The sequence below is a fragment of the Carcharhinus amblyrhynchos genome, chromosome 18 (genome assembly GCF_965287045.1).
Source record: "Carcharhinus amblyrhynchos chromosome 18, sCarAmb.v2.hapA, whole genome shotgun sequence".
Classification (NCBI taxonomy): domain Eukaryota; kingdom Metazoa; phylum Chordata; class Chondrichthyes; order Carcharhiniformes; family Carcharhinidae; genus Carcharhinus; species Carcharhinus amblyrhynchos.
Genome location: NC_137341.1, coordinates 11,381,885 through 11,406,712, shown reverse-complemented (window position 1 = coordinate 11,406,712; position 24,828 = coordinate 11,381,885). Strand labels below are relative to the sequence as shown.

Genomic DNA, 24,828 nt, shown 5'->3' with positions numbered 1-24,828 from the left:
GCAGGACATGATCCCATCTAAATTCATGGAGCCCATATGTTTCAGTGCTTTAGCAGACACCTTGTAGGCCCCTTGTATGTTAAATTAGGGATCCGATATTTTTAAAAAATCCCATTCCAGGGTCAGTGGTTCCTTGAGCCGGCAATAAAAGTAAGTTGACTCTCTTTTTAAAAATAAAATCTTTCCCTGGAAACCAGGATGAGTAACATTGCTTCCTCCAAATCTAGACATCAGAATCTAACTTCCCCTGCTGGGACTTACCCGAGGGTCGCTGCCGATACAGCAACAGCCCAACACTGATATTTGTTTCACTGTTAAACTGCTTGGGGATGCACAGCAGGCATCCTGGCCTTGTTGGCCTAATTTAATTGAGGCCCAATTTTGGTCAGGCCTCAGGCCTCGCTATTCCTGCACTTTAATTGCTCCCTGTGCCCTGTCTGTGCCAACAGGCACATTCTATGCATTTCTTAACCCTCTAAGATTCAAGTCTTAATGATACAAAAATACCACTTTGCTCCAATTATCCATTCCTTCAATATTTGGGAAGTATAAGTGGTGTAATTTTAAAAAATACCACCTAAGGAGATCTACACAAATAGCTTAATTCTGAGTGGAAACTGAAAGTGCTGGAAATCCACAGCAGATTTATGAGCAAGGTAAATTAATCTCAAGGGTGCCAGTCAAAATGTTAACCAATCATTCTGTTTCCGTTGCTGACCCATCTGCTTTGTCTTTAATGTTTAATGTTTTATTTTCTTCCCCATCCAATTTATTTTTCTATTCCCCAATATCACTATCCTTCCAAATGAGCCTCTTGATTCTGTAGCGAAATGGGGGAAAAGATATCTCTCTTGTGAGCTCAAAGAAATGTTGGCTATATTAGCACTTTCATTTGGAAAGTTACACGTAGGCAAGAAAAAAAATCTCCAACCAGATATTTCTCAGGAAACCAGCGAATGGTCCAATTCTAGTTGGATTTGCTCTTCTCAATATTAAATGGTAGCGTTTGCCATGAAGTCGAGTTTTATGGAGGCAAGTTAAAGCCTTCTGAAGCAAAATATCTCAACGGATCTTGGCACGTGCTCCCACTGAGAAACAATAGACACCACTGCCAGAAATACGAGTGGCCCTGGGCTAAATATTATTTGCATGAACACCCATGTTATCATCATTCTGAAAAGAACAAAGCAACTAAAGTGCCTTTGCTAGTTACAGCGGGAACTCACAACTCACCCTATGTTGTACAAGATTCATTATAAGATCACTCATTTCAATAAAAAGGTTTTAGACCGTCAAGCTTTGCCAAACTCAATTCTTTTTGGCTTGTGGATTTGTTTGAATTCTAAAACTGTACATCAAACAAATATAACATCAGAAAGGGCTTTTTGCTCCACTTGGTTACTTCTTTTAAACAGACCTTGCATTACCCAGGCTAATGTAGTCTCTCCCCAACTTGTTTCATCTCCTGGGCAGATATGACTAATCAGATGTTTGGCTACCAGGGTGTCAGTGCTCTGTTACATTTCTGTGACTCCTATTCCCCAAGGTCATAGCACAGGATCTCTGGGACATCAATCTAACATTGCAATCCATATCATTCGACCCCGACTGCATACGTTGAAGAGATTCCCAAAGTACCGAACGAACTGGAATATTATGATTATTGAGATAACAACTGAGATAACAACTGTCTATCTTTACCCCCTTCAATTCCATTCGAAACCATGTTGATGTATCACTCCTATTTAAGGGAATTGAATTAGCTTGTTAACTCCATGGGTCTGGCTGTTTCTTCATATATCTGCTATCCTCTAGGCGGGTAATATACCATTTATTGAAGCAAGGATAACTGGAGCCAAATGGTACTTTTGCATCATTAAGACTTGAATCTTAGACCAGAAGATATTTCCCAGGACTTAAGACTTGCCAATTATTTGTTCAAATCTTTCCTTTCCACAGCTGCAATTAAATAATCTGTCTACAACAACATCATCTGTGATCTGCAGTATTTCAACATTTAGACTGCACCCTCTTTCCATCTTCCTTTCTTAAATGAAAGATCACATCCTGTGGTCATAAATGAGAATTTTAGATGTTAGTCAATAATTGTTGTTAATCTCCTCCAGATGCTCCATTGCTACACGGACAAAGGTTTCCTAAAATCCTGACGTCATGACAATCTTCCAGGCTACAATTATTGCATTGGACTCACTACCCAAACATGAAAGATACTGTCCAACAGGAACCAAGTGGGAAGGGTAATAGTTGACATTGGGCAAGAGGTTCGGGTCCATTATTCTGCCATTCCGCAGCCATTCATAAATCAAACATTATCCAATCAAAGGTTTAGCTTCTTGGTTTGGGAATAGCCCCATGGAGGAGGGGGTGATGATGAGGATGTGCCAATAAATGACACACACTGACCTTTCTGAGACTCGAACAGGCCATGCTGGCTGAGCTGGGCTAGGATGGGGCTGCTATTGCTCGGGTGCTCCAGGTGACCGAGTGGAATATAAGGAGGATACAAGCTGCTTGACAGGTGCGAATAACCTGAAAAAGCCAAGAACAACATTTTTACTCATGCATCAGGTGGCAAACTTTATTCAAATTTAACAATGATGTACTTCAATTTCACACTGCACCAATCGTTGAGCAAATATCTTTCGTAATAGGTAAGATTCCTGTTGTGCGGTTCTGAAGGGAAGGAAGTAAGTTTCATTTATACATCGCCTTTCGCAACCTCTGGGCTTTGCAGCTTACATAAAGTGCTTTCAAAGTGTGGTTACTGTTGTGACATAGGAAATGTGGCATTGCAAGCTCTCACTAACAGCAATGTGACAATGATGTGATCGTCTCTTTTGCTGGCTGAGAGTTAACTATTCAAATTTATTTTGTTAGTGTCACAAGCAGGCTTACATTCACACTGCAATGAAGTTACTGTGAAAATTCTCTGGTCACCACACTCCGGCGCCTGTTCGGGTACACTGAGGGCAAATCCATCACAATTAGGTTTACATTAACGCTGCCACTTTTTTTTATATAGAATCCCTACAGTGCAGAAGCACTTGGTGCAATCTTGCATGTGCACTATTAACCTGACGCCCTGTCTCTGCCTATTTTCTGTGACCTGCTACCTGTGTTGGGGTACACTGAAGGAGAATTTAGCACAGCCAATGCACCTAACCAGCACGTCTTTCAGACTGTGGATGGAAACTGTGGATAGTCAGAGGCTTTTTCCCAGGGCTGAAATGGTTGCCACAAGAAGACACAAGTTTAAGGTGCTGGGGACTAGGTACACGGGAGATGTCAGGGGTAAGTTTTTCACTCAGAGAGTGGTGGGTGAATGGAATGGGCTGCCGGCAACGGTGGTGGAGGTGGATTCAATAGGGTCTTTTAAGAGACTTTTAGATAAGTACATGGAACTTAGTAAGATGAGGGTTATAGGTAAGCCTAGTAATCTCTAAGGTAGGGACATACTCGGCACAATGTTGTGGGCCTAAGGGCCTGTATTGTGCTGTATGTTTCTATGAAACCGGAGCACCCAGAGGAAACTAACGCAGACATGGGGAGGATGTGCACATTCTGCATAGATTGTGACCCAAGCCGAGAATCGAACCCATGTTCCTGGAGCTGTGAGGCAACAGTGCTAACCACTGTGCTACCGTTAGCCAGGAAACTGGGCAAAGCTGCCCTGCTATTCTTCGAAACACTACCTGGGATCTTTACCGCCCACCCCTGAGAAGGCAGACAGGATCTCGGTTTGATGACTCATCGAAGAGGCAGCACCTCCGACAGCACTCCCCTCAGCACTGGAGTATCAGCCTGGATTTTTGTGCTAAAGCTTTGGGAGGAGGACTGATTGGGAAAGTGAAATGTTTTCAGCACCAGAATTGGAGTGTGCAGCAAAACAAAAATCTCTGGATTAAATACAAAACAATCCCAAAAATGTCCTGCTTTTTTTGAAGGAGGGTTCACAGTATTTTTAAACCAGGAAGCGATGGAAGGTGACTTGTCCCGGGCAAGGCAGTCTGACGTAGAAACACAAACTGGAGTCAGCTATTTCACAAAAGCCTTTCACTCAAACCATAACCTTCCAGATTCTTTCCCGTAATATAATTGGTTGCAGTTGCTTCCAAAAGGCTACAAGTTAATTGGAGGGTTTTTAGGAGGGGAGGGGGGAAGGGTGGGGAGGGAACTTGAATCAATGAAGCAAATAATTTACAAATTGTTCCCTTCCCAGGCACAAGGCAATCACATTAACATGAAGCGCTTCAGTAATACAAATTAGGCACTTTGTCAAACCTGCCAATAGACTGTCCTATCTGCAGTGAGGCCCAGATGATGTGGGGAGTGGGGGGGGTGGTGAGGTATAAGAAGGCTAAAAGTTCAAAGGTCAGGTCACTCAGTTTAAACAAGTATTAGCGAGGGTCAGAGCAAATGTTTGACATCATGCATTCCCAAAGCTTTGCGTGAGGAAGACAGACCCGAGACCCATCTTGTGTTCTCAATGTAGGAGTTGGCAAGATCCGGGCAAGTTGGCCTTTTACTGATGCACCATTTTCATTTGCCCCTCAGAGATAAACGGCAAGACTTTCCAGCTCCGTCGCAGATGGGTTTTCATGTGGCGGACGTGGAGATCCATTTAAATCCCCGTGAATATTGGCGGGACCGGAAGATCCCACCAGCAGGAGGGGCAGGAAAATCAGGCCCAAAAATCTTGGAGTCAAGCCTCAAGCCATGTCCATTAAAATCTCCACGCTCAATGGCAGCATCCCAATGCTCACTCAATGGAGTCCAAATGCCAAATACAAGCTGAAAGCTGAATTGAACCAGCTTGGATGAAGGAACCTCAGGAATCCTTCACAGATTCTAGCCCAGAGAACAGAAACATATCCATCATACCAGCGGGAAGACTGGACAATTGCATCCATCATATCCAATTCTGAGCACTGCACATTGGGAAGGATGTCACGGCCTTGGAAGGTGTGCAGAAGAGATTTACTAGGATGATATTGGGGTGAAAGACTAGGGAAGCACAGGCTGTTTGCCTGATAGCAGAGGTTATGGCAGATATGGTAGAGGTGTTCAAAATTACTTAGGGCTTTAATAAGAATAAACAGGGAGACATGTTTCAGGAGAATAGAGAAATGGAGGAGAGAGAGTTATGGCTATTGGCAAAAGGTTCAAGGAAGATGAGAAGATGTTTTACAGAGAGAGTGCTTACGATGGACAGCATGGTGGCACAGTGGTTAGCACTGCTACCTCATGGCGCCAGGGACCTGGGTTCTATTCCAACCTTGGGTGACTGTCTTTATGGAGTTTGTAAGTTCTCCCCATGTCTGTGCGGATTCCCTACGGATGCTTCGGTTTCCTCCAACAGTCCAAAGATGTGCAGGTTAGGTGGATTGGCCGTGCTAAATTTCTCCTTGGTGTCCCGAGATGTGTAGGTTGGGGAGTAAATGTGTGGGGTTATAGCGATGGGGTGGGTTTGGGTGGAACACTTTGTCAGAGAGTGAGTGCAGATTCGATGGGCCAAATGGCCTATTCTGCACCGTAGGGATTCTATGGTTTAGAATGCAGTGCCTGAAAAGCTGGAGGGAGCAAATACATTGATAATTTGCAAAAGCCAACTGAATATATACATGAACGTGCAGCTCAATGTTCAAAAAGCAGCTGAATGGAACCAATTGGAAAACTAATTAGCTATCTAATGGGACAAATTGGTTCACACTTTCAATGCACCATCTCAGACTCAATGGGCTGAATGGACTCCTTCTGTGCAGCTGTGTTCTATGAATGGGCTTTGGGCAGCTTCATTCGATATTCCGAACAGTCTGGGTACATTGCACCTTGCGAGTAGGATATCACATTCAGCATAAACCAAGCACATTGATCAGTCAATATCTTCTTGTAATTTTTCCTTCAAGGGATGTGATGTTGCTGGCTGGGCCAGCATTTGTTGCCCATTCTTAAGTGGCTTTGAACTGAGTGGCTTGCTTGCACATTTCATACGGCAGTTACGAGTCAACCACATTGCTGTGGCTCTGGAATCACATGGAAGCCAGACCAGGTCAAGATGGCAGATTTCCTTCCCGGAAAGGCATTAGTGAAGCAGATAGATTTTTATGATAGTTCAACTGAGACTAGCTTTCAATTTCAGAGTTTTTTTACTAATTAAATTTAAATTCCACCAGCTGCTGCAGTGGGACTTGAACCCATGCCCACCAGGCATTAGGCTGGGACTCTGACCATGTCCAATGACATGGGCCAAAATTTTCCATTCCTTCCAGTGATGGGAACCGTCATGTGCAGGAATGGAAAATCTGGACAGGAGGTCAGAAGTCCATGACCTCTGGCAGGACTGTAAAATCCTGCCCGTTACCACTCCATCTCCCCTTGATCCACAGAGAGATGAAAATAGAGCAAGTATGTGATTAACTATCAGAATCAGAAAAGAATGGCTTAGTTCAAGGGGGACATGCTAGGATTACAGATATCCCATAAAACTGCTCTTTGTCAATAGCACGCTTACAACCTAGAACTATAACCGGGTAGCACGGTGGCACAGTGGTTAGCACTGCTGCCTCACAGCGTCAGGGACCCAGGTTCGATTCCCAGTTTGGATAGCTGACTGTGTGCACGTTCTTCCTGTGTGTGCGTGGGTTTCCTCCAGATGCTCCCACAATCCAAAAGCCGTGCTGGTTAGGTCCCATTGGCCATGCTTGAATTTTCCTTCAGTGTACCCAAACAGGCGCTGGCTTGTGGCGACTAGGGGATTTTCACAGTAACTTCATTGCAGTGTTAATGTAAGCCTGCTTGTGACACTAATAAATAAAACTTTATGGCCACCAAAGGATTTTCTTCCACTTTCCATCAAAACAGCCAGCCGAAAACAAATAATTCCACATACTGGGACTCGAATATGAGGTAGGTTAAAGAAAAAACAAACATGGAATTCATCTAGGAAGTTTATTTGACTTGAGGCTGCTTCAGAATTGTGTGGTCTAACACCATGCAGACAAAACCAAATGAAACCTCCTCTTCTCCCCAAAGTGCGTTGCATTGTCAGGTTCCATCAGCCTGTGTTCCAGCGTTCCCACTGCAGGCAATGCAATGCTCTCCGCACATCAGAGTTGGAGCAGGCATCAAACATGTAACATCTGTTTACTGAGGCATTGCATCCCTCAGAATCACTCTTAGTCGCCTGGTTCAACTTTTCTTTAAAAAAAGAAACTAAATACGCACTGGTCTTATTCACTCTTTTGCTAATAAATGAAAAATATCCTTACAAATTCACATGTGTCTTAATATAGGACGCAGCAGTCAGTGGTCACGTAAAACATCCCCAGAAAAGAAAATCCATTTCTCTCACAATATTAGCTTGATTCCCCAAGTACCGGTTGTAAATCACTGTGTGCCAGATGTTTCACATTGTGCCATACATTGTCACACAAATCAGCAGCTCAGGAAGGCAACTATGAGGTCTGCAGTTTTACTAATGATTTTAAAGCTCCTCCGATTAAATACTAATTTAAAGAGGCCTGATCATCTGGGAGAGTGCTTTGCAAATACAGGCGTTGACCAGTGTGTCATTTATCTTTGCCAATGTTTTTCTGCTAATATATCAACCGAGGCTGCAACTGCACATATTGCAGGATATCCTCAAAGCCCACTTTTTCTGGTGGCTCACAGCCGTGCACAGAACAAAATGAGACCATTCGGCCCACTGTGCCTGTGCTAGTTCCTTGGAAAGTGTAATTCAAACTGGGCACCTTCCCCATGCTCTTTCTCCAGAGCCTTACAAATATTTCCTTTTCAATACACGTGTTAGCACAAGGTTGGGGCAAAGAGTATCGATGCATTTAAGGGGGAGCTAGATGAGTAAAATGGGGGAGAAAGGTACACAAGGATATGTTGGTAAGACAGACACAGATGAGTAGAGGAAGTCCAGCATAAATCAGTTAGACTGAATGGTCTATTTCAATCTTATACACTCCTTGTTACTCTACGTAATTGTCTAATTCCTTTCTGGAAATTGCTATTGAATCTGCTTGCATCATCCTTTCAGTCAAAACATTCCAGATCCTTAACAATTCACGATGTAAAGAAAATGCCTTCTCATCTGCCCCCCCCACCCCGGTTATTTTGCCAGTTATTTAAAGTTGGTTACCAACCCTGCTGCTGGAGGAGAGAGCTGATTTACATTGTCAAAAAACTGCTTCTCATTTTGTCCACCTAAATCTTCCCTCCTCAGCTCCAAGAAGAAGACTCAGGGAGGGGGGAGGGGGTGGAGGAACAGGGTTTGGGGAACTGGGGGAGGGGAACGGCGGGGGCGGGGGTGGTGGGAACGGTGTGGGGTTTGTCGGGGGGGGGGTGGAGTGGATGGAGAGTGCATCAGGTTAGGCTGCCAGTGTACCAGTTCCACCATCTGAATTCGAGGCAGCCACTCTCTTGTAGAGCCTCTGGGCCAGAGAACAATGTACAAAAAGAGGGAAAACGGAATGGAAAACGAGGAAAGGGGGGTGGGGAATCAGACATCTGCAGAGTAGAAATTGTGATTAAAGCCCATTGATCCTGGTCAGAACGTCATTAGCTTTTCAAAAATTCCACTGTACTGAAACCCAATAAAAGAAATAGGCTGTCCCTATTATTTCATACCATAATAAACTGCTTCCTTTGTAAAAAAAAATTGCTCATCACATGATTAGAATAATTGGCTATTTTTAGCTTAGCACAATTGCCCAGGCCCATGTTTGAACAAGATACTATAACGCGTCGGAGACCACAAGAGAATCAGTGACATTTTTAATCCGATTTAGTTAGGGAGAAAAAAAACCTAAAGAAAATAAATTGCATTAGATTTGTCTAATTGGATTCAGTGTTCATTACTGATGATGAATAAAAAGTTCTCTTTGGGAAGAATATTCTCCCTCCTCACTGGCTTGTGGTCCTGCAGTCATCGTGAGTTTTCACAGGGAGTTGCCCCAAGGCTGGGAGCCCTGCAGAGCCCTGTTAACAAACCGTCAGCATCAGGAATCGCGGACAACATCCCCCCTCCACAATCCGGGGTAACGACATCACATGTCGCACACTGATGGATATCTAAGTCTAATAATCCGGCACCGTCTGAATCAAACCCAAAGCATATATTTTAATATCTTTTTCTGTGTGTGTGCATTTACATTAGCATGATCACATTTGCAAAATGTAATTTTAAAAATACACTTATCTTTCATACTGCCATCAATAGCAAAACTATTAAAGATTGTTAAAACTGCAGACCAGTTATTTGCTGGGAACTACACTTCAACAGAAACATTAGTTTAATTTATTTATCAGTGTCACAAGTAGGGTTACAGTAACACTGCAATGAAGTTACTGTGATACTTCCCTAGTCACCATACTCCAGCATCTGTTCGGTTACACTGAGGGAGAACTTGGCGCGGCCAATGCACCTAATCAGCACGTCTTTTGGACTGTGGGAGGAAACTAGAGCACCCGGAGAAAACCCATGCAGTCACAGGGAGAATGTGCAGACTCCGCACGGACGGTGACCGAAGCCGGGAATTGAACCCAGGTCCCTGGAGCTGTGAGGCAGCAGTGCTAACCACCGTGCCGCCCTCAATAATAACGTGACGTAGGGAACATCTGCAACTGTTTGTTAAAAACTGGATTTACTTTGTCATAATAGATCCAATGGGAAACTGGTGCTTTAATTTTACTGAAGCTCTGTTTCATTTATGTGGACCATTATTTGCAGCGGAAAATCAGTCGAGTGCCTTGGCTAAATGTGGGTTATATCCTGCCTGGTTTCCCAGAGAGTCAAAGGTGGCACTGATTATAAATTCAGCTGGTCTCAGGTTTGTCCTCTGGTCATCAGCTTTGCTGAGCAGAGGAACAGTCACTCAGGTCCCAAAGGGGCAATTTAAACTCAGGATTAAAACCCAATTTCCCTCTCCCGCTCTCTATGTTGGCAGGAAGTGCATTTGTGTCAACCGCTGTGGTTAGCTGTGGCAGCCGTGAAACACTCCTGCACTCCCCCCCACCCCCCCCCGACCAAACCCACTCCGCCCCCCCCCTCCCACCGCCACCCCCCATACCTGCATCCCCCCCAACCCCTCCCCCCCAGTCCCCCCCTCAACCCAGAATGAATTAGAGGATCAATTCAAATGTTAATAGGAAGTATAAACCTCGGAAAGTCCAAAGAGGTGACGGACATTTCCCTATCCACCTCCCCCCCCCACCACCGCCTCCCCACCGCCTCCCCACCCACCCTCCTCACATAGCCTCATTCTATAGGTCAGGGAGGAGGGAATTAAGAACAGCTGATACTGAAAGTCAAATCCAGAATTGCTCCCCACCCATCTTTCTAATTAGAGTTTTGCTAACGGAAACAGAATCTTATTTTGATCGTGTGCACATTTTAAGCTTGTCAACCGTCTTAAAGGTTGCATTGGTCAGTAACTGATAGTCACATCTTGACACTGAGAGGCAAACTGGTGCCATTTCATTGGTTCAAACTGGTTGGCAACAGAAGTGCCACCGTGTTGGCAATAGGGGGCACTCTTTCAGAGGTCAATATTCCAACTGAAGCACAACTCCAATTAGGAAAATTCATGCTGAATTTTAACCTCAAGACTGTGTCTCTGAATGACGGTACTGTAAGAAGGAACATTGGAAGGGGCAAGGTGGAAGGGCCAGTTCTAATAACCAATCTGACAACGCAACAGTAAATGATTAAAACAACTCCAGCTAGCGGGCTCAACTGAAATATTTCTCGCCTTCACACGTAAGCAACAAATTTGAAGGATTTTACAGGGTAGATGAAGAGAATCTCTGGTGCAGTCCAGAAGAAGGGAAAATCATCTTAAAATTAGGTCTAGGCTGTTGAAGATTTGATAAGACACACTGCTTCACAAGTAGAAAATCTAGGATTCTTCCCCTAAAAGATTGCGAATGGTGGGGGTCAACTGAATATTTCAAAACTGAGACTGTGTTGGGCGGCGGTGGGGGGGGTGGGGCAAGAGTATTAAGGGGATTGGTTTGGAGGCGAATAAGGGAGTTAAGATACAGATCAGTCATTATCGATTTGACTGAGGGACAGGTTAGAAAGCTTGAATAGCCTCCTCCTGTATCGTTGTATCTTTTTGAAGGTTCACTGGGACAAGACCAAGGGTAAAAGGCCTAGAATCATAGAATCCCACAGTGCAAAGGAGGCCATTCAGCCCATCAAGTCTGCACTGACCACAATCCCACCCACACCCTATCCCCATACATTTCCTCTAACTAGTCCCCCTGACACTAAACAGCAATTTAGCAAGGCCAATCAAGCTAACCCCTACCTCCTTGGACTGTGGGAAGAAACCAGAGCACCCGGAGGAAACCCCGCAGGCACAGGGAGAATGTGCAAACTCCACACAGTGACCCAAGCCAGGAATCGAACCCGAGTCCCTGATGCTGTGAGGCAGCAGTGCTAACCACTGTGCCACCGTGCCACCTTGTTATTGGTGTGGTGTTACAAGGAAGTGGGGGGTAGTATGCTAGCTGCTGGTATAAAACACTTTCCACTTGATACTGTGAAAGACAGACAGCCATTTCTTTCACCATTGTGGCACTCAACCAATATAATCTGAATTCCTCCCCCACCCCGCCCCAGCAACAGGTTCAAACTCCCCTGGGCCTTCCACTTTGATCTGGCAAGAAAACAAACAGGGGAGAAAAGGGCACAGAGCTCACGGGACCTGTTTGGGTGCCAATGGTACATTGTCCTGTTTATCAAGTAAAAGTGCTGATAATCCACATCATCCAGGACTTGCGAAAACCGTCCCTGCTACCATATTCCATTAGCAACCTGGTGAAACGTTTCAACGGAGGCAGCACAAGATTTATAGAAAAGGCTGCCTTTATGTTGTTTTATGTCAGTGTAGTAATTGAGGGCACAACACACACTGGATCAGTGGAGGAGTCAAGTTACAATGGATGTGAAAGAACGTCACCAGTCCTTTCTCCAAAAGGACAGCTGGTTTTCTGTAGCTCCCTCAGCCTTGACATGTCATGGGTCATTAGTGGCAGAATTCCCAATGAACAATACCTACTGTGAACAAAAAAAAAACCCCTCTGGAAATATCTGGAGAAGTTAGCCTCTTATACTCCATTTTTGTCTGCCTCCTCCACCCAACATTCCTTCACGGAATTTTTATGGCTATCCTAGCTTTACAGTCGGCAGATGAAAAAGAAATCGGAGACACAGTTCAAGCCTTTGCTAAATAGGAAATAGAAACCATTGAGCCGTCAACCATGGTTCAGATAGCAGCTCACCTGAGTCCGAGGTTTAACTCCCCCGCCTTACAGCTAGGCTGACATACCACTGCAGTACTGAGAGGGTGCAGCACTGCTAGTGGGGCCATCTTTCTCAAGGGACTTTAAACCCAGGCCTTGTCCGCCCTTTCGGAGGACATAAAAAAATTCCAGGACACTATTCAAAGCAGAGGGGGAGAGTTCTCCCCATTTATCACTCAAACAACATTGCTATTTGTGGAGCCTTGCTGTGTGCAGACTGGCTGCTGTATCTCCTATAGTTCACATCACGGGCTTTAAAGCACTTTAGGACATCCTGAAGCTGTAAAAAGGTGCTAAAAGATAGGACAAAGGTAATGGGGGATGCAGCAGATGTCAGCAGTGGGAGAATGCAGAGGGTTGAATGACTGGAGGTCAGCGTGTTGGAGAGGAGTGATGCCACGGAGGGATTTGAAGATGGCCACGAGATTTCTAAATTGGGCCACAGGTTAGAAACCATTGTACAAAGCATAGTGGGTGATGGGTGAATGAGGTATTGTACACATCATCGTTATTGGGTCACAGATTTTTGGATGAGTTGAACTTTGTAAATGGGGGGCTGGCCAATGGGGCATTAGAACAGTCAAGTGTGGAATTGGCAAAGGCACGGATAAGGGTTATGGTTGATGCTGGAGTGGAGATCAGCAATGTTGAGTGGATGGTATTTGTGTTCATGAGGTTATGGGTTCAAAGCACAGCTCAGAGTAAAACAGGAGAGGGAGGCTCTGACTGAGACAGTGGCCTGGGAGAGGTCTGGTGGTGAAGGTATAGAGACAGCAGCACAAGTGAAAGTCAGTGGCTTTGGTCTTCCAAATATCTAGGGAAATGGCTCCCCACTGAGAACTGGAGGATAGATAGCAGGCTGATCAAACAGAGACTGCGGTGGGAGGTGTTGGTGAGCTAGAGCTGGGCATTAAGTAGAACTTGACAGGAAGGAGTGAATTTTCCCAGCTCGCAGAGATGTTTGAGGGGAGATAACAGGAATCTCGGCTACCAACGAGAACGCCAATCAGGCAATTAACAATCTATCAGGGGGCTGGCCGTGACATCAAGGACTCCAGGGGCTGGAAGTCCTGCCCACCAAGCACATACAGCTGATATTACTACTCTTCTGCTAATATTAAACTGGGGCTGTCATGTGGGGACCACAGCAAACAAAATTGATTCTATTGATGAAGTAGGCTGGAAGAGCTGAGTGACCTACTCCTGCTCTGAATTTGTATGCTCAAGCATAGCAGGACAGCTCACTCCAGGGGCAGTGATGCAGGAGTCATAGAATCTCTACAGTACAGAAGGAGGCGACTTCTGCGAGGACAGCACGAGCGAACGTCAGGGGACGCAGAATCGGGCACGGTTGTGCTAATGCCATGGCTGCCAATTTGGGTGAGCTATTTGGCGACTGAGGCTGACAATGAAAAACATCCTCCGGCATTGAGTCAGTGCCTTGAGCAAGTGGAATGGGAGGAAAGGAGCTGGTATCCTTACAGCATCACATCAGATGTTTGCAGTAAGACATTAAATAAAATCCCGGTCTAGTGCTAGCGTGTGTTCTGCAGGAAGCTTCCCACCATGAAACGCGACAGGCAGTTTTTAGTATGTTCAGAGTAATAAATCAGTAACAGTGAACCCCACTTGGTAGACTCAGCTGTGTTTTCAGCCAAGGCACAGGTTGACTGCCAAGCTAACGGAAAGCTAAATAAAACAGGCCTCCCCCGATTGCCGAGGGTGACCGCATGCATCACTGTGACTGCCTTCACACCAGCTCACCCAAAACACGCCAAAGGGTTCCGATTTCCGAAAATGCCAATTGTCTGATTCAGTAAGTAAGCACAAACTGAGAAATTCTGAGCTGTAGCCTCTATGTAAGGCCTTCGAGGGACTCAGTTTGGTTCAGCCATGCTGGCTCGATCAAATACTCAGGAGCTAGAATCAGAGCTTGATATTAAATGGGAGTTAGAATGACTCATGATTGCAATTAAGCAACCACCTCCTAAATTGAAAAATCTGCGGTATAAACCATAATCCGTTCTTTAACGTTATTAACAGTAATTCGCCAAAACATTTGGTACGCGCGGTGGTAACGCTAACAGCACCAGGAACTATCGATCACCATAAGGTTCCCCTGGGACTGAGAATGGAAGGTGAGGACACTGCAGCTCAGGTGGAATCCTGCACTCAGCTGTACAGGAGTGAAGGGGTCAATTCCATTTTTAGATGCTTCACAGTTGGATGGATTGTATTTGAACAGAGAAACAGGATTGGTTACGATAAGTACAATGAGTCATTGCTGAACACAAGAGAACTCAGTCTGAATTAACTCTGATTGCCAACCACACCTAGCGCTTTGTTTTTATCTTGAATGGCAACGTAAAATCAACCAAGTGGGGAAAGGCTGGGTTCAGCTTGGGATCAACACTGTGAAAACAAGGCCTTGTTAGTTATTGTGATGGTTTAACCCCTCCTTTAGTAGCCCAATCTCAGCTCTTCGCGCTTGGTTCTACAACCAGCTAGCTAACTGGCTTCACATTCAGATTTTGTATAATTAAAGCAGAATTTTTGTATGTGTGCAAATGAGGAAATCTTCCACCCAATGTACTTCACTGCAACAACCCACTGGGTCCAGTAAGTGTATGCTGGTGTTTATGCTCCTCCCACCCCTCTTCCTCTCACCCAATCACCATCCTGACTTGGAACGACATCACCGTCCCTTCACTGCCGCTGGGTCAAAATCCTGGAACTCCCCTATCAGCACTGTGGGTGTACCTACACCACATGGACTCAAGAAGGAAGCTCACCACCATCTTCTGATGGGCAACTAGGAATGGGCAATAAATGCTGACTTTGCCAGCACAGCCCACCTCCCTTAAATGACTTTTAAAAAAGCAAAAGTCATCAATTTCTTTCTCTTTAGTGAACCTAACCAGCTTCCTCAGCTATTCCACATTCTAACCACTCCCTGGGTAAAGAAGTTCCTCATGAATCTTTTATTGGATTTATTGATGATTCTTCTAATGATGGCCCCTAGTTTTGGATTCCCCACAGCTGGAAACATTTTATCCATGCCTATGATTTTGTTAGATCAGGAATTGGGATTTCTGCAGAGTGGATCATCCCAAGACTCTAGGTCACTAACTGACAAGACACAGGAGAAGAGTGTGATGGGACAGACTTGATTTGCCTGGACAAGTGCAACTCCAATAACACTATCGAGGGACTAGGTTTTCCAGCCTCGCCAACTGCCTGGACTGTTGGACGGGGAGGGGGATTTCAAATCTCCTATGGTAGGTTCAGCCCAGGACAAGGCAGAGTGTTTGATTGGCACCCCATCCACTGGCTTAAACATCCACTCCCTTCACAATGATGTTCTCCTGTGTGTAACCAACTGCGCCACCCCACCTCAATTCCCTTGGTGGCATCTTCTAAACCCACAACCTTCACTACCTTGAAAGACATTAACCGGTGACATTTTTAGATTCAAGGCATGGAGTTGTTGAAGCTCATTGTAAATACAAATTTAAAATCCTGATCTTTAGCCCCCTGTGGAGGGGAGCAGGCTGATGGGAGAAGGGGCTTCCTGTAGGCCTGATGCTGGCACCTCTCTTTACTGGTGTCCGTGCCCGAGTGATATTAAAGAGACTGTAAACGGGTTTCACTAGCGTGACTTGGGTGAACGGTAGACTTTGATAATAACACAAAGATTCAGAATTTTCCTTTTGTTTAAATTGAAGTTTATGTTTAGATTTTGATACTGGTTGTGTGTCCTCCTAAGACATTAAGATATAGGGGCAGAATTAGGCCATTCGGCCCATCAAGTCTGCTGTGCTGATAAGTTTCCCAAATTTATTTTCCCATCTGTTCCCCGTGACCTTTGATCTCTTTACCAATCAAGAACCTATCTATCTCTGTCTTAAATACACTCAATGACCCAGCCTCCACAGCTCTCTGTGGCAATGAATTCCACAGATTCACCACCCTCTGGCTGAAGAAATTTCTCCTCATCTCAGCTCTATATAGCCGTCCCTTTACTCTGAGGCTGTGCTCTCGGATCCTAGTCTCTCCGACTAATGGAAACATCTTCCCCACGTCCACTCGATCTAGGCCTTTCAGTATTCTGTAAGTTTTATGGTAGAGATGGTAGATCCTAGATTGGTTTTCCTCAGGTACTTGTCCCAATCCTTACTCTTATTAGCATCTCAAGGGGCATAAAAACTTAAAGCAGGGAAGGACTGACATATTTAGGAGCTTTCAACCAGTGTGAAGGCCTGGATCAGTCAGAGGTGAACCACAGGGACAGAGCTGAGGGACAAGTTCCAGTCAGCTGTCCAGGTTCTGCTTGTAAGGCTGATTTTGCACTGCTGAGCACTGTCAATCTGCTAGGCCTGAATATCTGAAGTGCGCTGACCAGCAAAATGGCCGGGATCAGACCAAGGCGGCTGAACTAATTTGTGGTCACAAAACACTTCCCTCAGCAAACTTCCAGTTACAATAACAACTTTTGTATTTACCATAGAAGAACACTGCAAACCATTGCAAACATAATGGGACAAAGAAAGGTGGTGGCACAAGTACAAGAGAACAATCAACTTGGGGAAATTCAGTATGAATTACTGAGATTTTATATAGAACATGTCTAACACAATTTCAGATAGCTTCAGATGTGCTGAGGGACACGCCTTTTTAATAACATACAGGTCCACCATCGGAAGGTGAATACAATTTGGTAAATTTTACAACACAGCAATACTTTAAAATCCCCACAGTGCAGAAGGAGGCCATTTGGCCCATCGAGTCTGCAGCAACAACGATCCCACCTAAACCTTATCCTCATAACTCCACATGTTTACCCTACTAACCTCCCTGACACTAAGAGCCAAGCTACTTAACCAGCACTTCTTTGAACTGTGGGAGGAAACCGGAGCACCTGGAGGAAGCCTATGCAGACACGGGGAGAACGTGCAAACTCCACACAGACAGTGACCCGAGGCAGGAATTGAACCCGGGTCCCTGGAGCTGTGAGGCAGCAACATTACCTACTGTGCCACCACGATGCCAATATCCCCCTCCCTCCCACCCCAACTCCCCACTCTTTTTCCAATGACCTTAGATTGAAGCTCTGCTCCCCATTACTGGCGCCATGTCGGTGAACACAGTTCCTCCTCATTTACTCAATCAAAACCCTTTTGTTATTTTGCACACTTTTAGTAAATCTCTCCTCTGCTTAAAGGTGAACCATCGCAGCTTCTCCAAGCCTCTCTGCATGACACCAACATTGAAAAACATAGTGAGGATACGCGCATAGACATTTAACAATCTGGAACAAAAGTTACAGTTTAGAAGAATGGAAATATCACAACTTACGGTACAATTAGATACAAACAGCAGAGCAAACAAACAGACAAGCTGCACCCTGTCTGCTGATAGGGTTGCTAAACCCAATGACGTCACTGTATTTGTTGGATAATTGGGTAATAGGAGATGTTGGTGAGTGAATAAAGTCACAACTGGCCATGGCCTGCTGGGCGATGACCAGCTCCAGATGAATTAAGTGGGAGAACTTACATCTAGGTCACTTTCTGTTTCCGAGCTCTCTCCAGCAAGAGCTTTGCCACACACGTTAGCTGCTGGTTCCCAAGCCTGCTTGTTAATGCTAGCTGCCCCCAGACTTAAGTATCAGCTGTAAAACCCAAGAAGTGAGTGCAGTTGAGAATTGTTTCCGTTTTATTATTACCTTCAGGAGGGTATGCAACCCAGAGCTGTGCCATCTGGATATTTGTGGGGTTGGGTCCACGGAAGGAAGGGTCAGAGGGCAAAGGAGCAGGGGTTCCAGGAGGTGCAGACGAGGTCCCTAGACCACTGGCGACGAAACCCCCAAGAAAAGGAGTTGAGCCACCGGAGTAGGCATCACCTGATTTGGGGAAAGGGAGGGGGGAAGGGGGTGAGAGACAGTACAATCAGGATCTGCTAGATCAACGTCCACAATATTAACCACTCTACAATGCAAAAACAAGATATCCCTACTTACACTCAGTTCAATTCAAAACACAGCAAAAAACAGGCAGTATAACATTTACTCTTAACGCACATTTGTTTCGAGTTAAACCTCCCACCTTTGCAATGTCTTTTCAAAACCACCTTCTCAACGAATAGATTGAAATGGGGCTGGGCTTAAAAACAGTGCCAGCTCCCATCGCGATCCTTAAATCCAACACCTACGGTGCACCTCATAGTAATTTGATGGTGTTCATTTTGAGTATAGCTCATACACTGGCAATGACACAGTCACAATGCTGGGGAGATCAGGGACTGCCCCAAGTGTTGTCATCAACGTTCTGACTACATTCAAGGATTGTACTCGTGGCCATCTCATAGATTTAAAAAAAAAACCAAGGGGGACTGCAATCTATTTTCTGAGCAGAAATGAAAGAGAAAACACGCCACGTGTCAAATAAAGAATAGGGCCTGGGTGAGACTGCGGTCGGTGCAGACTCGATGTGCCGAATGGCCTCCTTCTACACTGTAGGGATTGGATGGATTCCAAGCAGCAATGAGCCACATTTATTAAACTGTAAATTTTTCTTTCTCTCCCGTTCCCTCTCATTTCTGGGCTTAAACAAGGCAAGCGCTTTCCATTCATAACTAACCTTAATTGCGCAGTAATCGGCCAACGCTGATAGAATCACTCACAAATCCCATCTTTATGAGTTTGGGTTCTGGGAAATTTACTGGGGCTCGAGGGAATTGAGCTCTGCTTTCCGGTCTAAACTACAATCGCCTGGATTGGAAAAGATGCTGGGCATTTCACAACGTGGTAAAACAGAAGCAGATTTGAAGGGGTAAAGGGAGGCCACAGTAGCAACAGGGCAAAGTTACATACTGAAGCATTACAGTGCTTTGAGTCCATTTCACTACAACTGAAATATAAGCTTGCCCAGTTACACTGCAGTAACACGCAAGATACTTTGATATATTTTTCCTGTGGCTAAACCCTCACACATCAGTTGGAAAGACAAAATGTACAATGGGCTATCTGATACAGATGGGCCACACGCATGTACAACAAGCCTTGGTTGAGTGGTAGTGTCCTTGATTCTGAGTCAAGCCCCCATTCAAGGTTCTGAATACAAAATCTAGTAATGCAGGAAAGCAGGCTACAGTGCAAGTGTTAGCCCCCTCAGAAAGGGACCGTGCACACAATGTCCTGTGAGAGTCGAAGGTCCTGCCTTCACAGCAAAAACTCAGATACAAAAAGACAAATCAACAGCACAAAATGTTTTACCCATAGACTGGTTACTTCCTTAAACAAAACCTCTTTCACCCCCAGCTCCTGCATCAATGGAAAGCAAACAAATGGGAAGCAGATCAGCCATGATCTAGCAAATGCACAGCAGCCTTGAGGGGCTGAGTGGCCTGCTCCTAGTTCATATGCTGATCTGGATAAATTCACAACACTTTGAACACGGGGTCAAGATATGCATGCATGACGGTTCCTGATGACACCGTGGAGGCGACTTGCATACCTTCTTTCATGAACTCAAAGTCCACTTGTATCGCAAAGGATCCTGCACAGTCCTATCGAGGTGCATTCAGTACAAAATTAAATACACTGTGTCAGTCACATCGGTTGGATTGAATAGGCAAGTTGGCGGTAATAAGTATTTTAACTTTGCTATTCCCAATCAGGGTTTCAGCAGCAGATGAGCTGAAGCAAGGGGCAGTGTCGGGTGATAGTACAGAATTGGAAATTGGCTCTTTAACATAAGGAGCATTATGTTGCAATTATAGCAAGATTCAACACTCTCTCCCTTTCCTTTTAAAGTTTAAAGTTTATTTGTGTCACAAGTAGGCTTACATTAACATTGCAATGAAGTTCCTATGAAATTGTTGATTGTCAGAAAAACCCATCTGGTTCACTTAAATCCTTTAGGGAAGGAAATCTGCCATCCTTGCCTGGTCTGGCCAACATGTGACTCCAGAGCCTTGGCAATGTGGTTGACTCTCAGCTGCCCTTGGGCAATATGGGATAGGCAATAAATGCTGGCCAGCCAGCAATGCCTATGTCCCACAAATGAATAAAAAAAATCCCCTAGTTGCCACATTCCAGTGCCAGTTTGGGTACACTGAGGGAGAATTTAGCGTGGCCAATGCACCTAACCTGCATGTCTTTCAGACTGTGGGAGGAAATTGGAGCACCCGGAGGAAATCCACGCAGACACGTGGAGGATGTGCAGACTCCGCACAGGCAGTGAGCCAAGCGGAGAATCAAACTTGGGTCCCTGGCACTGTGGGGCAGCAGTGCTAACCACACTGCCACCGTGCTGCCCTATAACAGTGATCAGTACAAACTCCTGTACACCTGGGCTTGTTTGACACTAATAATTCTCACAGCAGCAGTTTCCCCCATTGCTTCAGGAGTAAATTCTAGAAACTGAATTGGATAGAGCGGGAGACTCCAAGCTCTCTGCCTGTGCAGCATTAGGAGGTCCCAAACTCAGAGGTTCATATAGGATATCAACAGTAACATCATTAAGCCAACCTGTGACACGAATAAATAAACTTTAAATACTAGTGGCTCCATTATTCCCAGACAGATTGGAGAAGGTTGAGTAAATCTTGTCAAACTTGCCTGGAATCACATTGCTCTGAGTGACTGGGATTAACTTTACTCACACAGTTCATATCACACAACTATCAATGTTCTCCTATTCTTTTGAATGTGCAGTACTTTTTTTTTGCAAGGTCAGTCTCATGCGATATCTTGACAACTTGTGAGCAGCTTGAATGGTACTTTCTGGATCATTGCCTTATGTGTTCAAACTAATGAGGAACTGATAATATCCTCTGCTCACTGTATACTGCCGGAGAAACCGTTGTGCTTTATCAAGGGCTAGTGTGATAGCTTCAGTCATGAGTTCCACTTACTAGTGGTCTAAGGCTCTTTTTAATTAGACACTGTAGACTGTTTGCGTTGGAACACCGTTCAAGTAGACTCTGTTGGCTATAAAACAGCCTGGCTGCTTCTTGTGTTTTGTCATAAGGATCTGTCCTGTCTCTAATGCATTGGTTTCTGTGGAAAAACCCAGCTGAGATTCTCACTCCAGATTCCAATCCAGTGACTGCTACATGGTAAAGGGTGTGATTAGGCTTAGCTATGAAGGCTCCTGCAGCTAAAATGTCCACCTGCACTTATTACTTAGTCTCATATTGGCAGGAAGAGCATGTCAGTGGGGACCTATACAGCTCCACTCCAATGTGAGATAGAAGGGTTTTTACTTGAGGGATGGGCAATAGCAGAACAAGAGAGAGAGGAAAAAAGGAACAGAACAAAAGATTTCTCAATTACCATATTCAACCTGAACGGGGTGGGGGACATGACAATATGAAATTTGCGTGTCACAATTAGAAGTAGACAATGCTTTGCACAGTATGTCATGGCCATTATTCATCTCTCAACCAACATCAGTTAAATAGAATAGATTATGTGGTCGTTAACAGGTTACTGATTGTGTGAGCTTGCTGTGTGCAAATTGGCTGCCACATAAAAAGTTTAAAGTTCATTTATTAGTCACAAGTAAGGCTCACATTATTGCAATTGACTTATTGTGAAATTCCCCTAGTCGGCACACTCAGGTGCCTGTTCGGGTCAATGCAGCTAAGCAGCACATCTTTCGAACTGTGGGAGGAAACCAAAGCACCCAGAGGAAACCAACACAGACTTGGGGAGTTTGTGCAAACTCCGCACAGACAGTGACCTGAACCAGGAATTGAACCCAGGCCCCTGGCACTGTGAGGCAGCAGTGCTAACCACTGTGCCACATATCCTACATTACAACAGTCACTAAACTTCAAAAAGTATTTGTGTGGCTGTGACACACTTTAGGACATCCTGAAGTTGGAGAGAGTGTTTTATGAATACAGATTTGCCTTTATTTGATTTCAAAAGGCGGGCAACAACACAGCAAGTCTTTTTCTTTCAATGAAAAAAAATCACAGCCTTTGTGCACTCTAAGCAAATATTTATCGGTGCTTAAGTCATAACCACAGTTGTCTAGCGTTGTTTAATTAGATCTGGTTATCAGAGTTAAATATTAGGCCAGTGCGACTGTGCTTTGTTTACTAAAGGACCCTGCTAGGTAATGTACAAAATGCAGCGAGAGATATTCACAATTCATTTTATGCTAACTAGGCAGCTGCTTGGAGCACAGAAGCAATTTGTTCTAACCACCACTAAAGGTTTACAATGAAAATGGTTTGTATTTAAAAAGCACTGAAGACAGAACAACAACAAATGCTGACAATATACAAAGAGAGGTGCCAAATGTAAACCTCATGTTTTTCCCCTGACTGTTCCATCCTATTAGGAAAACCTTGCCTTCAGTGACACAATGGTATATATGTTTGCCTCAGTTTCTAATAAACAATGTGAATTCCATTGTTAACGCTTTCTGACTCACTGCTCCAATCGTAGAAAGATCTTTTGAGGTTGAGAAACATTAACATGATTCTTGATATCAAGGGAAGCTGGTTAAAGAAAAGGTGACCTTTTACTGTTGATTTTGTTAAAAAAAACAACTGGTTCACTAATGCCTTTTTGGAAAGAAAGCCTACAGACGTTTGCTGGTCTTGCTGAAATGTGATTCCAGTCCCACTGGTCTGTAAAAAGGCTTGGCTAGTCAAACCTCAGACAAGTAGAAATTGCCAAACAAACGCTGCCTTTGCCAGCAATATCCACATCCTGAGAATGGATCTTAATTAGAAAATTGTGGTGCTGGAAATCTCAGCCCAGCACCACAGTTTGCAGTTACGATATAAAGGACATGTCCATCCTCATTCCATTACCACACCTAATCTCAAAGCAGCAGCTGTGATACATCTGCTCTTCAAGGTAGCCACTGCTCAGAGCTCCCGCACCACGTCCCAGCGCACAATTTAGGGAGAATTTTTTAAGAACGCTTTCTTAATTTGTTTGGAGCCGTGACACCTTGTTGGAGAGCTGGTTCACTGAGGGTTTAGCCCAGGATGAAAGAGCAGTGTCACAGGTGGAAAGCAGTGATATTAGCCAGAGAAGAAGCAAGCAGAAATCCAAGACTCACCCAGCCTATCAAGTGCTTCTTCCACACCCGGCTTAACACCAGGTTTTAATACAGTAATTTTCCACCAAAGGTGGTTTTGCAGTAAATCCCGAGGCTTTCCCAAACCTCGCGCTCAAACAATAACTGTGCTCAAACAATCACCCACAAGCTGCCTCTGACCTGGTGAGTGCATCTGCACAAGAGCAAAAATGGCAACTTTTTAAACAAATTGAAGTTTATTTATTAATGTCACAAGTAGGCTTACATGAACATTGCAATGAAATTGCTGCGAAAATCCCTTAGTTGCCACATGCCAGTGCCCGTTCAGGTACACTGAGGGAGAACTTAGCACCCATTTCAGACTGTGGGAGGAAACTGGAGCACCCGGAGGTAATCCAGACAGACACAGGGGGAGCACGCAGACTCTGACAGACAGTGACCCAAGTCCAGGAATTGAACCTGGGTTCCTGGTGCTGTGAGGCAGCAGGGCTAACCCACTGTGCTACTCTTGCTGAGGAGAGAACCCAATAGCTATCCACTTGCAGACATCTGACTGATATTCTGCACTATAGTATTTGAAAGGAATCCATTTCCCTTACGGCTGCTGAACTTGTTAACACGTTGAAATAGTGGATTGTTTGGGCTGGGTTTTGAAATGAGAAAAAAGGCAGATCAACAGCTGGTTAAAATCCATCTTGCCCTCAATTTATCCCAGCAGCTTTTTGTTTATATATGTCTTCAAAAAGGAACTGCACTGGAATCTGGCCGGGGCAGAGATCACGTCTCATGAAAGTCAAATAACTCAACGCAAACATGCATGGTTAATGTACTCTCTCAGACTGAGTTTGATTGCCTCAGAGGACTGGGGAGGAATGTTCCAGATTAACCACCGTGCCATCGTACCCCTCTCTTCTGACCCTGCATTGACTTTTCATCTTTCACTGAAAAAAACAACATGATTATGTAGGCAGGAGTCATAGGGTGTGGCGTATGGAGCAAGAAGTAGCTAGTCATGATACACCAGGCATCACAAGTGTGGAGAAAGCACCACAGGAACACTTAGGCTATTTCATTCCTGTCCAACTTTCTCTTCCCTCTTCTTGAAGATGCTTTCTTACTTTGTGGTCCATGATCTATACTGACTGCCTCTCTCATACAAGGAATCAGCCTGACAATAAGTGCTGCCCCTGACATTCCAATCAAGCTTATCTGCATCGTTTGTGGCCTTCAACAGGAGGATCACTGAACAGTGGGGACCCAAGTGATTTTATTTCCCTTTATAGCCCAAGGTGTGACTGCAATGTGTAACACACTAACTAAGGCTTGCCAAGGCTTTGGGGTGGCATGGTTAGTACTGCTGTCTCATAGCGCCAGGGACCCAGGTTCAATTCCGGCCTCAGGTCACTGTCTGTGTGGAGTTTGC

General features: G+C 44.8%; 1 protein-coding gene across 11 annotated transcripts in view; it reads right to left on the bottom strand.

Annotated features, from left to right (window-relative positions):
- tnrc18 (trinucleotide repeat containing 18) overlaps nucleotides 1-24,828 on the bottom strand; it is a 162,899-nt gene that overhangs the window by 89,117 nt on the left and 48,954 nt on the right. For 10 of the 11 annotated variants that reach the window (XM_080206366.1, XM_080206371.1, XM_080206372.1 and 7 more), the window contains exons 3-4: nucleotides 18,065-18,241; nucleotides 2,425-2,550 (exon numbers count right to left, since the gene is read on the bottom strand). In XM_080206366.1, the coding sequence (XP_080062492.1) occupies nucleotides 2,425-2,550; nucleotides 18,065-18,241 (303 nt within the window). The remainder of the gene's footprint in view (nucleotides 1-2,424; nucleotides 2,551-18,064; nucleotides 18,242-24,828) is intronic. The other variant, XM_080206377.1, reaches the window with a different exon arrangement.